General features: G+C 42.2%; 1 protein-coding gene across 3 annotated transcripts in view; it reads right to left on the bottom strand.

The window, feature by feature from the left end:
* LOC141274040 (excitatory amino acid transporter 1-like) overlaps positions 1–17,625 on the bottom strand; it is a 217,701-nt gene that overhangs the window by 12,668 nt on the left and 187,408 nt on the right. For all 3 annotated transcript variants that reach the window (XM_073686271.1, XM_073686270.1, XM_073686269.1), the window contains one exon: positions 8,242–8,475. In XM_073686271.1, the coding sequence (XP_073542372.1) occupies positions 8,242–8,475 (234 nt within the window). The remainder of the gene's footprint in view (positions 1–8,241; positions 8,476–17,625) is intronic.

The raw sequence follows: 17,625 nt of genomic DNA, 5'->3' as shown, positions 1-17,625 counted from the left end.
AATAAAATGTTCATTTCTAGTACTTGGTTGAAAATCCTTTGTTGGCAATGACTGCCTGAAGTCTTGAACTCATGGACATCACCAGACGCTGTGTTTCCTCCTTTTTGATGCTCTGCCAGGCCTTCACTGCGGTGGTTTTCAGTTGCTGTTTGTTTGTGGGCCTTTCTGTCTGAAGTTTAGTCTTTAACAAGTGAAATGCATGCTCAATTGGGTTGAGATCAGGTGACTGACTTGGCCATTCAAGAATATTCCACTTCTTTGCTTTAATAAACTCCTGGGTTGCTTTGGCTTTATGTTTTTGGTCATTGTCCATCTGTAGTATGAAACGACGACCAATCAGTTTGGCTGCATTTGGCTGGATCTGAGCACACAGTATGGCTCTGAATACATCAGAATTCATTAGGCTGCTTCTGTCCTGTGTCACATCATCAATAAACACTAGTGACCTAGTGCCACTGGCAGCCATGCATGCCCAAGCCATCACACTGCCTCCGCCGTGTTTTACAGATGATGTGGTATGCTTTGGATCATGAGCTGTACCATGCCTTCGCCATACTTTTCTCTTTCCATCATTCTGGTAGAGGTTGATCTTGGTTTCATCTGTCCAAAGAATGTTCTTCCAGAACTGTGCTGGCCTTTTTAGATGTTTTTTTTGGCAAAGTCCAGTCTAGCCTTTTTATTCTTGATGCTTATGAGTGGCTTGCACCGTGCAGTGAACCCTCTGTATTTACTTTCATGCAGTCTTCTCTTTATGGTAGATTTGGATATTTATATGCCTACCTCCTGGAGAGTGTTGTTCACTTGGTTGGCTGTTGTGAAGGGGTTTCTCTTCACCATGGAGATTATTCTACGATCATCTACCACTGTTGTCTTCCGTGGGCGCCCAGGTCTTTTTGCATTGATGAGTTCACTAGTGCTTTCTTTCTTTCTCAGGATGTACCAAACTGTAGATTTTGCCACTCCTAATATTGTAGCAATTTCTTTGATGTTTTTTTTCTGTTTTTGCAGCTTAAGGATGGCTTGTTTCACCTGCATGGAGAGCTCCTTTGACCACATGTTTACTTCACAGCTTGAAGCTCATCAAGAGAATGCCAAGAGTGTGCAAAGCAGTCATCAAAGCAAAAGGTGGCTACTTTGAAGAACCTAGAATATAAGACATATCCTCAGTTGTTTCACACTTTTTTCTTAACTACATAATTCCACATGTGTTAATTCATAGTTTTGACGCCTTCAGTGTGAATGTACAATTTTCATAGTCATGAAAATACAGAAAAATCTTTAAATGAGAAGGTGTGTCCAAACTTTTGGTCTGTAATATATATATATATATATATCTATATATATTTATATTTATATACGCACATACATACACACACGGTCAACATTGTTGGTACCCCTCGTTTAATGAAAGAAAAACCCACAATGGTCACAAAAATAACTTGAATCTGACAAAAGTAATAATAAATTAAAAGTCTATGAAAATGAACAAATGAAAGTCAGACATTGCTTTTCAACCCTGCTTCCACAGAATTAAAAAAAAAATTAAACTCATGAAATAGGCTTGGACAGAAATGATGGTACCCCTGAAAATAATGTGATAAAAGGGACATGTTAAATCAAGTTGTGTCCACCAATTATCATCACAGGAGTCTACAATCTTGTAATCAGTCAGTGGGCCTGTATATAGGGCTACAGATTCTCACTGTGCTGTTTTGGTGACATGGTGTGTACCACACTCAACATGGACCAGAGGAAGCAAAGGAAAGAGTTGTCTCAGGAGATTAGAAAGAAAATTATAGACAAGCATGGTAAAGGTAAAGGTTTTAAGACCATCTCCAAGCAGCTTGATGTTCCTGTGACTACAGTTGCACATATTATTCAGAAATTTAAGATCCATGGGACTGTAGCCAACCTCCCTGGACGTGGCCGCAGGAGGAAAATTGATGACAAATCAAAGAGATGGATAATATGAATGGTAACAAAAGAGCCCAGGATAACTTTTAAAGAGATTAAAGGTGAACTTCAAGCTCAAGGAACATCAGTGTCAGATCGCACCATCAGTCGTTGTTTGATCCAAAGTGGACTTCATGGGAGACGACCAAGGAGAACACCACTGTTGAAAAAAAAATCATAAAAAAGCCAGACTGGAATTTGCCAAACTACATGTTGACAAGCCACAAAACTTCTGGGAGAATTTCCTATGGACAGATGAGACGAAAATGGAAGTTTTTCGCAAGGCACATCAGCTCTATGTTCACAGACAGAAAAATTAAGCATATCAAGAAAAGAACACTGTCTCTACTGTGAAACATGGAGGAGGCTCTGTTATGTTCTGGGGCTGCTTTGCTGCATCTGGCACAGGGTGTCTTGAATCTGTGCAGAGTACAATGAAATCTCAAGACTATGAAGGGATTCTAGAGAGAAATGTGCTGCCCAGTGTCAGAAAGCTTGGTCTCAGTTGCAGGTCATGGGTCTTGCAACAGGATAATGACCCAAAACACACAGCTAAAAACACCCAAGAATGGCTAAGAGGAAAACATTGGACTATTCTGAAGTGGCCTTCTATGAGCCCTGACCTAAATCCTATTGAGCATCTTTGGAAAGAGCTGAAACATGCCGTCTGGAAAAGGCAACCTTCAAACACGAGACAACTGGAGCAGTTTGCTCATGAGGAGTGGGCAAAAATACCGGTCGAGAGGTGCAGAAGTCTCATTGACAGTTACAGGAATCGTTTGATTGCAGTGATTGCCTCAAAAGGTTGTTCAACAAAATATTAAGTTAAGAGTACCATCATTTCTGTCCAGGCGTATTTCAGGAGTTTCATTTTTTTAAAAATTCAGTGGAAGTAGGGTTGAAAAGCAATGACTGACTTTCATTTGTTCATTTTCAAAGAATTTCAATTTATTATTACTTTTGTGATATTCAAGTTATTTCTGTGACCATTGTGGGTTTTTCTTTCATTAAACGAGGGGCACCAACAATTTTGACTACATGTGTGTATTATATATATAATACACACATGTAGTCAAAATTGTTCTCTATCATGATCATCCATCATCTATTTAGATTTTATTTTAAAGCACCATCTATTCCAGGGCTTTAAAGAGGCTGCACACTACTTTAGCATTGATGACCTATCCTTAGGATGGGTCATCAATGTCTGATCGACACCCGACACCCCCGCCGATCAGTTGTTATTGGCGTTGGCCAGAAATACTCACTTGCGGAGCTTCTCCGTCTTCCGCAGGGCACTATACATCCGCCTCCCATTGATTTGAATAGGAGGCAGATGTGAAGTACCAAGCCTCAGCCACTATCAGAAGACGGAGCAGCTCAGCAAGGCAGTTTTTCGCCGTCACCAACACGGATAACAGCTGATCGGTGATGGTGTCGGGTGTCAGACTCTGAATAATCAGACATTGATGACGTATCCTAAGGATATGTGGTGGAAGGGATGGAAAATAAGGCGATTTGCTGTTGCTGGTGTGGCGCCCTGCTGCGCATTGGTGCCACAGATCCTAGATGGGTGCATGGATGGATTCCTCCACAAGAGGCCCTCACAGCATACACACACCTCCACCTTCCACCTCAGACCACCAGAGGGAGCCCGTTAGGGATATAAATAGGGAAGGTGGAGCTAGGCAGTCAGTCAGTCTGCTGCGGCCAGAGAGGTTGTCAGTCCAGCCCAGACTCAGGGAGCTCAGTTAGAGAGCCTAAGGCGTGCCGACGCCGTAAGAGCGGTGAAGAGTAGCGAGGCCTACTGCCAGTGTGAAGCCTAGTGAGGGCCCCGAGCGCGGCCGAAGGCAAGTGGAGTAAGCGAGCTACATAGGGGACAGAGGAGCTTAACCAGCTCACCCCACAAGCTTTTACCGGACACCGGGTCCCCATCTGCAGGGATCTCTACGACCAGCAGAAACTACCGGAACCCCTGGCGAACTACATGTCCCAGGAATACCAAAAGCTGACTGTCATACCAGGGTCAGGAGTCACTGAGGCCCAAGAGACCAGGGAGTGTGAACTCCAACAGAAGGCCCTTCCACCAGGTCAGCCGGTGCAGGACAGAGACCAAGTTAGGACTAGCTCCAGGCAGGTCATAAACTTATCAGGAAAAGGCAAGAAACAGGAGGCCCCCACATCCGCTCACTGGGGAGAGTCCAGAAATGCACCCTTCACCCTAAAGTGCCCTGGATCGTACCTGAAACATCACCAGTAAAGGTACTGAAGTGAACTGTCGTGTGTGTGCCTATTCTTCCTCCGACCCGGCTGGGTCCCCTCTGTCCTGCATCCCTTCTCCTACGCTGCCCTGAGGCCCTGCTCCACCTGTGGGGAGCCGCACCAACTAAGCTGCCTGACCACCGGCCTCAGAGGACTGTAGCAGCGCTGGTGATCCTCACCAGACACCACGGGTGGCGTCACGAACTTTCCCCTTTCCCATACACCTTTCCCCCATTATTCCTTGCTTTTAAGAGTGACCCTAGGGTACGGCCCCGGGAGCCGGCCACCGCGGCATCCCCAAAACCAACAGCAAGGCTCGTGCGCCGAGTCGTCCCCATCCCCTGGGCGCGTCACTGGAATAAAGGGAGTAATACTGCTGAGAGTGTGCAAGGGTGGGAAAGTGGTGACACTGCGGTCAGTAATGTTGCACTGTGATATTTGTTTGGCCCATATGTGGCATCTGATCAGTGTGACATTCTGTTACATACTCTGCAGCATTACAATACCTTGTATACTATCAGTGAAAACCTAGTCCACTATATGGTCATTATGTGGCAGTATTAGTGGTCATTGCAATTTTTCCTTAATATTAATACTGGTGACCGGGGGAGTGATATTGGGATGGTGGGGTCTGTGTGCATGGGCTGCTTTTTTTTTGTCACAGTCAGGCCCTGATGTGAACAGAGACAGAACTAGACAGGTTGACAAAAAAAATGGTGGTTAAATTGACCAATCCTTTTCATTACTGCGGGGCTTGCCCACACTGATCTGCATTAGTTATAATTAGTCCTTATCAGTTTCATTACAATTAGATTAGGATCTTGATTGTTTTTTTTATAATTATACGTAAATCAGTAAAAGTCTAAAATACTAATCTTTATTTACAAAAAAAAACAATACTAACAGAAACATTTATAGAACCACAGTCAATAGATTCACAATGGACCCTTCATAGACCTTACACCAAAGCTATTGTGGACAGACCCCACTTATCTACCATTTATCACCAATCCAGTGGATAGATATATGGAAATATAATTATAGAAAATGTTGATTCTGAAAGGAAACTAAAGGTTTTCTGACAAATCTGTTGGGGTGTACTCATTTATGCTGAACACACACACAGATAAACATACATACCGTAGGGTTTTGTACTCACTTAGCCGTGTTAGAGGTAGGCACAGGATACTGGCTCTTTAAAATGTCCAAGGCAAGTTTATTTAGGCTTCATAAATCGCAATTTCAAAGCAAACAAAACACAGCCTTCTCCGGCACAAAATAACAAAACAGAAAAATAAACAGTCCATAAAGCACGGCCTTAGCCATTTAAATAAAGTGCTTTTCTTTCCCTTCAGAAGGGTCTGAGCAGCACATGCAAGGTCTGCTCTCCTTGCACAACACACAGACAGATTGAGACAGGCGCAGCTGTCTAAAATCATCCTTTCCAAGACCTGGACTGGAGGTAAGAAGTAAGTGAGCAGCCGATCCCACCCAGGTATTTCAGCTGCCTGTAAAACCCGGCCCTATAATCCAGGCCCATGGAACACCTCTCAGCACTATGTGTGCTGGAGCCTGCTTTTCCGAGTCCAACATCACCAAGGTTTGGCACCTTGGGGCAATATACTTCTCGTCCACGACCTGTCCGGCTGCAACCACACAATACATACAGTATTACATATACATATATACACACACACACACTGCTCAAAAAAATAAAGGGGACACTCAAATAACACATCCTAGATCTGAAAGAATGATATATTCTCATTGAATACTTTGTTCTGTACAAAGTTTAAAGTGCTGACAACAAAATCACACAAAAAGCATGCCCAGGCGTTGTAGGGAGGTCACACACAATACTGAGCCTCATTTTGACTTGTTTTAAGGACATTACATCAAAGTTGGATCAGCCTGTAGTGTGTTTTTCCACTTTCATTTTGGGGGGGTCCAAATCCAGGCCTCCATTGATTAATAAATTTGATTTCCATTGATGATTTTTGTGTGATTTTGTTGTCAGCACATTCAACTTTGTACAGAACAAAGTATTCAATGAAAATATTTCATTCATTCAGATCTAGGATGTGTTATTTGAGTGTTCCCTTTATTTTTTTGAGCAGTGTATATATACAGTGCAGACCAAAAGTTTGGACACACCTTCTCATTTAAAGATTTTTCTGTATTTTCATGACTATGAAAATTGTACATTCACACTAAAGGCATCAGAACAATGAATTAACACATGTGGAATTATATAGTTAAGAAAAAAGTGTGAAACAACAGAAAATATGTCTTATATTCTAGGTTCTTCAAAGTAGCCACCTTTTGCTTTGATGACCGCTTTGCACACTCTTGGCATTCTCTTGATGAGCTTCAAGAGGTAGTCACCGGAAATGGTTTTCACTTCACAGGTGTGCCCTGTCAGGTTTAATAAGTGGGATTTCTTGAATTATAAATGAGGTTGGGACCATCAGTTGTGTTGTGCAGAAGTCAGGTGGATACACAGCTGATAGTCCTACTGAATAGACTGTTAGAATTTGTATTATGGCAAGAAAAAAGCAGCTAAGTAAAGAAAAATGAGTGGCCATCATTACTTTAAGAATTGAAGGTCAGTCAGTCCAAAAATTGAGCAAACTTTGAAAGTGTCCCCAAGTGCAGTGGCAAAAACCATCAAGCGCTACAAAGAAACTGGCTCACATTAGGACCGCCCCAGGAAAGGAAGACCAAGAGTCACCTCAGCTTCTGAGGATAAGTTTATCTGAGTCACCAGCCTCAGAAATCGCAGGTTAACAGCAGCTCAGATTAGAGACCAGGTCAATGCCACACAGAGTTCTAGCAGCAGACACATCTCTACAACAACTGTTAAGAGGAGACTTTGTGCAGCAGGCCTTCATGGTAAAATAGCTGCTAGGAAACCACTGCTAAGGACAGGCAACAAGCAGAAGAGACTTGTTTGGGCTAAAGAACACAAGGAATGGACATCAGACCAGTGGAAATCTGTGCTTTGGTCTGATGACTCCAAATTTGAGATATTTGGTTCCAACCACCGTGTCTTTGTGCGACGCAGAAAAGGTGAACGGATGGACTCTACATGCCTGGTTCCCACCGTGAAGCATGGAGGAGGAGGTGTGATGGTGTGGGGGTGCTTTGCTGGTGACACCAGCATGGCTACCACAGCATCTTGCAGTGGCATGCTATTCCATCCGGTTTGCGTTTAGTTGGACCATCATTTATTTTTCAACAGGACAATGACCCCAAACACACCTCCAGGCTGTGTAAGGGCTATTTGACCAAGAAGGAGAGTGATGGGGTGCTACGCCAGATGACCTGGCCTCCACAGTCACCAGACCTGAACACAATCGAGATGGTTTGGGGTGAGCTGGACCGCAGAGTGAAGGCAAAAGAGCCAACAAGTGCAAAGCATTTCTGGGAACTCCTTCAAGATTGTTGGAAGACCATTTCCGGTGACTACCTCTTGAAGCTCATCAAGAGAATGCCAAGAGTGTGCAAAGCAGTCATCAAAGCAAAAGGTGGCTACTTTGAAGAACCTAGAATATAAGACATATTTTCAGTTGTTTCACACTTTTTTGTTAACTATATAATTCCACGTGTTAATTCATAGTTTTGATGCCTTCAGTGTGAATATACAATTTTTAAAGTCATGAAAATACAGAAAAATCTTTAAATGAGAAGGTGTATCCAAACTTTTGGTCTGTACTGTATATATATATATATATATATATATTTATTATATACACATATGTTTATGTATATAGACACGCATTTTCTATATATCTCCATATACAGTATATACACAAATATACAGTATATACACACTATATATACACATTTATATTTATATGTACAGTGTGCGTTCTGTACGTCATGAAGAGACCATGTTTTTGAAAGACTATATATGAAAATTTGCCATAAATTGAAAAATATTAATACAATTTAAGTCCAATACAATTACATCTAGCAATATATTAGCATATGGTTCTGACATGTTTTATTTTGACCATTCCATACCTTGATGACGTCCCCAATGCAGTGATTAGAGCCTGTAATAAGCCACCAATGAATGGCCAGGGGTTCCTCCGAGTAACAATGAAGAACAACAATGGAAGTACAATCAAAGCGTGGATGAGAAGTCCTATTATGACAGTGATTGTGTACATTCCAAGCTGTCCCCCCATAACTAACAGATCGTCCATTTCAAGGATTTTTCCTGAGATCAGAAACAGAATTCCAATTGGAGCATACCTGTGAACAGTAAAAGAAAGTGTTGTATGCGATTATACATTTTGGATAAGCTATAGCAGACCTACACACATGGTCAAAATTGTTGGTACCCTTCGTTTAATGAAAGAAAAACCCACAATGGTCACAAAAATAACTTGAATCTGACAAAAGTAATAATAAATTAAAAATCTATGAAAATGAACAAATGAAAGTCAGTCATTGCTTTTCAACCCTGCTTCGACAGAATTTTAAAAAAAATTTAACTCATGAAATAGGCCTAGACAGAAATAATGGTATCCCTGAAAATAATGTGACAAAAGGGACATGTTAAATCAAGTTGTGTCCACCAATTAGCATCACAGGTGTCTACAATCTTGTAATCAGTCAGTGGGCCTGTATATAGGGCTACAGATACTCACTGTGCTGTTTGGTGACAATTTTAGAAAGAAAATTATAGACAAGCATGTTAAATGTAAAGGTTATAAGACCATCTCCAAGCAACTTGATGTTCCTGTGACTACAGTTGCACATATTTTTCAGAAATTTAAGATCCATGGGACTGTAGCCAACCTCCCTGGACGTGGCCGCAGGAGGAAAATTGATGACAAATCAAAGAGACGGATAATACGAATGGTAACAAAAGAGCCCAGGATAACTTTTAAAGAGATTAAAGGTGAACTTCAAGCTCAAGGAACATCAGTGTCAGATCGCACCATCAGTCGTTGTTTGATCCAAAGTGGACTTCATGGGAGACGACCAAGGAGAACACCATTGTTGAAAAAAAATCATAAAAAAGCCAGACTGGAATTTGCCAAACTACATGTTGACAAGCCACAAAGCTTCTGGGAGAATGTCCTATGGACAGATGAGACAAAAATGGAAGTTTTTGGCAAGACATATCAGCTCTATGTTTGCATATCAAGAAAAGAACACTGTCCCTACTGTGAAACATGGAGGAGGCTCTTATGTCTGCGGCAGCTTTGCTGCATCTGGCACAGGGTGTCTTGAGTCTTTAATCTGTGCAGGGTACAATGAAATCTCAAGACTATCAAGGGATTCTAGAGAGAAATGTTCTGCCCAGTGTCAGAAAACCTGGTCTCAGTCGCAGGTCATGCGTCTTGCAAGAGGATAATGACCCAAAACACACAGCTAAAAATACCCAAGAATGGCTAAGAGGAAAACATTGGACTATTCTGAAGTGGCCTTCTATGAGCCCTGACCTAAATCCTATTTAGCATCTTTGGAAAGAGCTGAAACATGCCATCTGGAAAAGGCAACCTTCAAACACGAGACAACTGGAGCAGTTTGCTTATGAGGAGTGGGCCAAAATACCTGTGGAGAGGTGCAGAAGTCTCATTGACAGTTACAGGAATCGTTTGATTGCAGTGAATTCCTCAAAAGGTTGTTCAACAAAATATTAAGTTAAGAGTACCATCATTTCTGTCCAGGCCTATTTCATGAGTTTAAGTTTTTTTTAAATTCTGTGAAAGCAGAAAAGCAATGTCTGACTTTCATTTGTTCATTTTCAAAGATTTTTAATTTATTATTACTTTTTTTCATTAAATGAGCGGTACCAACAATTTTGACCACGTGTGTAGGTATTTGTAACGCTTTGTAACACTTAACTCTTTACGCACCCGGACATTTTTTATATTTGCACATACAATTTTTCCTCTCCTTGTTCCAAGGCTTTTTTTTACATGATGAATTGTAATTTTTAATGACACCATTAATTTTAGTAAATACTTGTGTTTTCTAACAACAAATCTATTCTGCATCATGTTTTCTCTGCATCAGATTCTCTAACTATAACTTACCAAAAGACTGTCTGACATTTTTTAGACACTTTTTTTTATCTTAATCAGTTTTATAAAGCACATAGAAAAGAAGATGTAGCTACTGCCTGATTCATACATCTGTTGTCGCAGACTGAATACAGACAGTGACTGGCTGTGGGTATTGTTAGAACCCTCCTGTTTGTTTTTTTCCATCTTGTGTTTTGCGGTCACGTGACCATCTGCATTTATATTCCAGCTCCGCCCTTCTGGCTGTGCTGGACTTCAGTGTTTGACTGTTTCTCTAGCCTGGTGCTTTTGTGCCTTTCTCTTCTCTGTCAAGTTCGCTTGGTCCTCTGGGACCTCTAGTACATTTTTGTCAGTTTGTCTTTTTGTGTTCTGCAACAACTTCTCTGTTTAGGAGGTGTCCCATTTTTGTCCCAGTCCTTAGTTCTTTTAGGGACCCCTCCCTTAATTCTATAGGTCTTCGTTCAGACTAGCCGAGGACTAAGGCGGGTCTGTTCACTAGGAACAGGCAGCCCGCTCCATCATAGGGATTCAGCTTAGTCTTACTGTAGGTACAGCTTTCCCCTATCTTTCCTTAGTACATGTTGCAGATCATAACAGTAAGTCCAGCCCAAAAAAACGAAAAGGAAAGAAATTGGGGGATCAGCATGGTTTCTGTCCAGGAATTGGCTCAATGCCTGCAGGGATTATCTCTGGAGGTGGCCAAGCTTCAGCAACAGTAGCTGTTCTGGAGCGCATTTTGCCGAACCCAAGGTAGGACTGCCTGATGTTTTTTATGGTAAACAGCAAGATTTTTTTTCCTTTAAAAATGCTTGTTTGTTATATTTTCGTTTGAGACCAAGGTCCTCTGGGAATGAATCACAGCGCATTGGTTTTATTATGTCACTTTTGCGCAATGAACCACAGGGGTGGGCATTTTCTCTCCAGCCTAATGATCCGTGTTTAAGGTCTGTTGAAGAATTTTTTTCTGCTACGGGGCTATTATATGACGATCCTGATCGAATCTCATCTGCTGAATCAGAACTCAGGCGTTTGAATCAGGGGTCAGATGATGTTGAAAATTATTGCACACACTTCAGGAGATGGGCTTCAGAAGTTAAGTGGAATGATCCTGCGCGGTGATGTTTATTTCCTGCTGGTCTGAGTGAAAGGGTTAAGGATTTGCTAATTGCATTCCCTGCACCTGAGACTCTGCAGGATGCTATGCAGTTAGCTGTTCGTATTGACAGGAGACTGAGGTGCAGGCTCAATGAGGTAAAGACTCCTGTAATGTCAGGTCCTAGTCCTCAGAAAATCTGCTCTGATGGCGGAGAACCGATGGAGGTTGGGGCGAAGTCGCTCCCCTCTCAGGAAAGAGACCGGAGGTTCGCCGAGGGATTGTGTCTTTATTGTGGTAAATCTGACCATTTGATTAAGTATTGTGAGCGTCGTTTAAGTAAAGAAAAAAAAAAAGGTCAGTTACGCCAGTATAGCTTGTTTACGCTCTGCAGGAGTATTTCTTTCTGGGAGTATTACTCTGCAGGGAGATTTGATTGAATTTCAGGTATTTGTGGATTACGGTTCAACACTTAATGTAATTGATAAAGGGTTTTTGGAAAACCTTAAATTGAAATCCAAACCTTTGTCATCACCTATTTCTATGATTGCTATTGATAACACTCCCTTGAAATGTATTACTCACAAGACTGCTGCATTTCCCCTCACTATCAATAGAGTTCACCAAGAGATTTTGGACTTGGTTGTTTTAGATAATTTACCCTCTCCAGTTGTTCTAGGATTGCCTTGGTTAAAACTGCAAAATCCTTTATTGGACTGGTCTACTAATGTGATTAAGTCTTGGAGTCCTAAGTGCTATGATAAATGTTGTAATGGTCGCATTGCGGCTGTGGAAAAAGGGGAATTACCTGTACCTATTCAAGATTTTTGGAGGGTTTTTTCGGAGGAGGAGTCGCAAGTTTTACCTCCTCATAGGGATTATGATTGCGCCATTGAGTTTGTTCCGGGAGCTACTCGTCCCAAGAGTCGCTTGTTTAATCTGACTATCCCTGAAAGAAAGGCCTTGGAGGAGTACATACAGACTAGCCTGGCTGCTGGTCACATTAGACCTTCTAAGTCGCCTGTGGCAGTTGGATTTTTCTTTGTTAAAAAAAAGGACGGCGGTTTACGTCCATGTCTGGATTTTCGTGAAATTAATAAGATTACCGTACGCAATTCCTACCCATTGCCGTTAATTGCTGACTTGTTTAACCAGTTAGTGGGGGCCAAGTGGTTCTCCAAAATTGATCTCCGGGGGGCATACAATTTGTTACGAGAGAAGGAGGGTGATGAATGGAAAACTGCTTTTAACACTCCGGTAGGTCATTTTGAGAATCTGGTGATGCCTTTTGGTCTTACCAATGCACCTGCATTTTTTCAGAACCTTATTAATGACATCCTGAGACCTTTGATTGGTAAGAATGTGGTTGTGTATTTGAATGACATTTTGATTTACTCACCAGATCTCGAGTCACATTGGCAGAGTGTACGTGAAGTTTTGCAGTTATTGAGTGATAATTCACTCTTTGCTAAGCTGAAGAAATGTGAGTTCGCTGTGCAGAAAATTAGTTTTTTGGGCTACATTGTCTCCAGCGAGGGCTTTGAGATGGACCCTGTGAAGGTTCAGGCTGTGCAGGAATGGCCTAGGCCTATTGGTTTGAAATCTATACAGAGATTTTTGGGTTTTGCCAATTATTACAGGAAATTCATTAAGAATTTTTCTGTAATTGTTAAACCTCTAACCAATCCCACCAGGAAAGGTGCGAATGTGGCCCAGTGGACTACTGAGGCCATTGAAGCGTTTGAGTATCTCAAAGAGAGGTTCAGTGCTGCCCCTATCCTTATGCAGCCTGATGAGACCAAGCCTTTTTTGGTCGAGGTCGATGCTTCATCGGTGGAGGTCGGAGCAGTTTTGTCTCAGGAGAACAAGGGTGGAGTACATCCTTGTGTCTTCTTTTCGAAAAAAATTTCGGAAACCGAACTGAATTAAACCAGGGGAGGAGTCCTGAGGAGATAATTTGCATATTCCCACTGCATTTTGGGGTAAGTGAAGAGTCTCTGCGAGCTCAAAGAACACTGGATTTTGGCTGTTGGAGCTGAAAAGAGGACATCGGTAAACCAGGGGAGGAGTCCTGAGGAGATAATTTGCATATTCCCACTGCATTTTGGGGTAAGTGAAGAGTCTCCGCGAGCTCAAAGAACATTGGATTTTGGCTGTTGGAGCTGGAAAGAGGACATCGGTAAACCGCGCGCCTGCCGGCGCACGCATATTGAAGCTTTTTTCACTGTTTTCAGAACATTAACAGTAAGAACATGGAAGAGTCCAGGAGCCATTTGGTGAGCTGCATATCCTGCTACATGTTCACAGACTTGCCAGTGGAAAAGCCAAACTTCACATGCCAGAAATGCAAGCTTGTGTCCCTGTTGGAGGAAAAGTTGCGAAATCTAGAAGAGAGGTTAACTACCTTGAAAATCATTAAGGAAGGTGAAGAGTTCTTAGACAGAGCAGAATTATCTCTTCATGATTCAGAAAGAGAAGAAATTCGAACTGCACCTGACGAAACAGAGGAATGGAAGCATGTGACCCACAGAAGCAGGAGGATCGAGAGGCAGTCAGCACCCATACTGCTCAGGAACCAGTACCAGGCTCTCTCGCAGGAGAACCATGAAGAAATACAGCAAGATAAGACTTTGCCAGCAATGAATAACCTTGTAAGCCCTCAGAATCCTCCTGGATGGAGAAAGAAGAATGTTGTGAAGAAAAAACGGAGAGTGGTGGTCATGGGGGATTCCCTGTTAAGAGGAACAGAGGCCGCTATCTGCAGACCAGACATAACCTCAAGAGAAATGTGCTGTCTTCCTGGAGCAAAAATTAAAGATGTGTCTGACAGGATATCAAGACTCTTCAGACCTACAGATCACTACCCATTCCTGCTAATACAAGTGGGGACAAATGACACCGCAAGAAAGGACCTGGAAACCATCTGCAGTGACTTTGAAGACTTAGGCAAGAAAGTGAAAGAATTGGGAGCGCAGGTGGTCTTCTCATCCATCCTCCCAGTGGATGGCCATGGAACAATGAGGTGGAATAAGATTCTACAGGTGAACAACTGGCTACGTCGATGGTGCCGTCAACAAGGATTTGGATTTCTGGATCACGGAATGAATTACCTATACGATGGACTACTTGCTAGAGATGGGGTGCACCTTACGAAGACTGGAAAACATGTATTTGGAAGTCGCCTTGCTACACTCATCAGAAGAGCTTTAAACTAGAACAATGTGGGAAGGGAAGCAAAAGGCCAGAAAAAGCCATACAGCTGACAAATACTATTGAGATCTCTGCTACTGGAAGTGGAAAGAAAGAACAAAGACAAAAAAATCTAAATAAAAATATGGGAGGAAGAGAAACCAATCACAAACTAAAATGTTTTTATACAAATGCACAAAGCATGGGCAACAAACAAGGAGAATTGGAACTACTAATGCAGGAAAAGAAATATGATGTCATTGGAATCACTGAAACTTGGTGGGACGATACACATGATTGGAATAAAAGGCTAAAAGGATACAACTTATTTGCAAGAAACAGAATTGATAAACGAGGAGGAGGTGTCGCATTGTATGTTAGAAAAGCGTATATCTGCACAGAGATTGAAGCTTCAGAGACTGGGAGTTCTGTGGAAACTGTTTGGGTAAGAATACAAGGAGAGAACAACGGAAAGGACACCATTGTAGGCATTTACTACAGGCCACCTGGGCAAGCTGAAGATATGGATGAACTCTTTATGTATCAAATGACCAAGTTCTCCAAAAAATATGACGTAGTGGTCATGGGAGATTTCAACTATCCAGACATTTGTTGGGAATCTCTCTCAAGTAAAACTAACAGGTCAAGCTAATTCTTATCCTCTCTTGCTGACAACTTTATCTTCCAAAAGGTAGGGGAGAAAACAAGGGGATCTGCTACTTTGGATCTAATCCTTATAAACAGGGAGGAAATGGTTGAGGAGGTAAAGGTGGCTGGGACCCTAGGAGGCAGCGATCATGCTATTATAGAATTTTGGATAACTAGAGGAGGAAGACATGTGAAGACTCAAACTTCAAGGTTAGATTTTAGAAAGGCAGATTTTAAGAGACTCAGAAAGAGAATAGGAGGGATCCAATGGCTGGATGTCCTTAAGGACAAAAATGTCCAGGAAGGATGGGAAATTTTTAAAAATGAGATTCTCAAAGCACAATCGTTAACAATCCCGAAAAGTAGGAAGAATGGGAAGCATTTAAGGAAACCAGGATGGATGAACACAGAACTTAAACACATGCTAAAAAGAAAGAAAGAAATGTTTATCAAATGGAAAGAGGGAGGCATATCTAAAGAAGATTATAATGCAGTCTGCAGATCCTGCAGGGCACGTATCAGGTTAGCTAAAGCTGACAATGAATTAAGGCTTGCAAGAGATGTCAAAAGCAATAAAAAAGGATTTTGGGGGTATGTCAAAAGTAAAAGAAAAGTCAAAGATGCTATAGGATTTTTACAGGATGAAAATGGAGAAATGGTAAGACAGGATGTTGAGAAGGCCGAACTTTTTAATTCCTATTCTCATTTGCACAAGGAAAGACTAGAAGCAATGGGATGAAACTAAATGGGAGGAGACACAGATTAGATATTAGAAAAAACTTTTTGACAGTTAGGGTGATTAATGAGTGGAACAGGCTGCCATGAGAGGTGGTGAGTTCCCCTTCAATGGACGTCTTCAAACAGAGGCTGGACAGACATCTGTCTGAGATGATTTAGTGAATCCTGCTTTGAGCAGGGGGTTGGACCAGATGACCCAGGAGGTCCCTTCCAACTCTACCATTCTATGATTCTATGATTCTATGATTATGATGTTGGAAATCGGGAGTTGCTGGCTATTAAACTTGCGTTTGAACGTTGGCGTCATTTTTTGGAAGGCTCTAGATTTCCTATTCAGGTTTTGACAGATCATAAGAATTTGATCTAACTGGATGCTGCCAAGCGCTTGAATGCCCGTCAAGCTAGATGGGCACTTTTTTTTTCTCGGTTTCATTTTTCTGTTACCTATATCCCTGGTACTAAGAATGTTAAAGCTAATGCTTCGTCTCGCAGCTTCTCTCCTATGGTCGGTGCAGAGGAGGAGGAGAGCATTTTACAGAAAGGAGTTGTGGTGGCGGCATTGGACTCCATTTTGGAGAATGGGATTCTGAAAGCTCAAGATGCTCCTCCATCTAACACTCCCCATGGGAGGTTGTTGGTGCCTAGAGCCTTTAGGAGAGATTTGCTTGTGGAGTGTCATGATTCTCGGTTGGCAGGTCATCCAGGAATTTCGGAGACTTTGAGACTTATCAGTCACGGTTTTTGGTGGCCTGGATGGCAGAAGGAAGTCATCAAATGGGTGCGTCAGTCTACTGTGTGTGCTAGGTCAAAGGCTTCACATACTCCTGCTGTGGGGTTGCTTTGCCCTCTGGAGGTTCCTAGTGCGCCTTGGACGCATCTCACAATGGATTTTATTACTGATCTTCCTGTGTCCGAGGGTTTTACTGTCATCTGGGTGCTTGGGACCGTTTTAGTAAGAGGTGTCATTTGGTTCCATTCATTAAGTAGCCCTGCGCCAAGACACTCGCTAAGGCGTTTGTTAAGGAGATTTTCAAGTTCCATGGTGCTCCCACGGATATTGTTTCTGATAGAGGACCTCAGTTTGTGGCTCGCTTTTGGAGTGCTTTTTGTGACAGGTTGGGAGTCCATTTGTCATTTTCGTCTGGTTATCATCCTGAGTCTAATGGACAGACTGAAAGACAGAACCAGGATGTTGAACAGTTTTTGCATTGTTTTGTGGTGGACAATCAAGAGGTGTGATCCGAGTTTCTGCCTCTCGCAGAATTTGCTCTTAACAATCATACATCCTCCTCTGCTGGGTGTTCTTTTTTTTGGTGTACTGGGAGACATCCGTCTTTTGGTTCGTTCTCCAAAATGGGGTCGGCGGTGCCGGAGGAGGAGAATTTTTCTGGTGATTTGGAGAGAGTTTGGACTAATATACGTTGCAACCTTCAAGAGGCTAACAAGAAGTTCAAGAAGTATTTTGACAGGAAACGTAAGGAGGTTTTGTTTACTGTGGGAGACATGGTTTGGTTGTCCTCAAAGAACCTGCGGTTGAGGATTCCTTCTAAAAAACTGGGTCCTAAGTTTATGGGTCCATTTAAGGTGCTTCAGGTTGTTAACCCGTCTGCTGTTAGGTTGGATGTCCCTACTTCCTGGAAGATTAATCCTGTGTTTCATGTTTCCTTGTTTAAAAAGGCTGATGTATCTGATAGGGAC

This window comes from Phyllobates terribilis, unplaced genomic scaffold (genome assembly GCF_046119375.1).
Source record: "Phyllobates terribilis strain yellow unplaced genomic scaffold, ASM4611937v1 Scaffold_1__5_contigs__length_1240528914, whole genome shotgun sequence".
Classification (NCBI taxonomy): domain Eukaryota; kingdom Metazoa; phylum Chordata; class Amphibia; order Anura; family Dendrobatidae; genus Phyllobates; species Phyllobates terribilis.
This window is presented reverse-complemented; position numbering and strand designations above follow the sequence as displayed.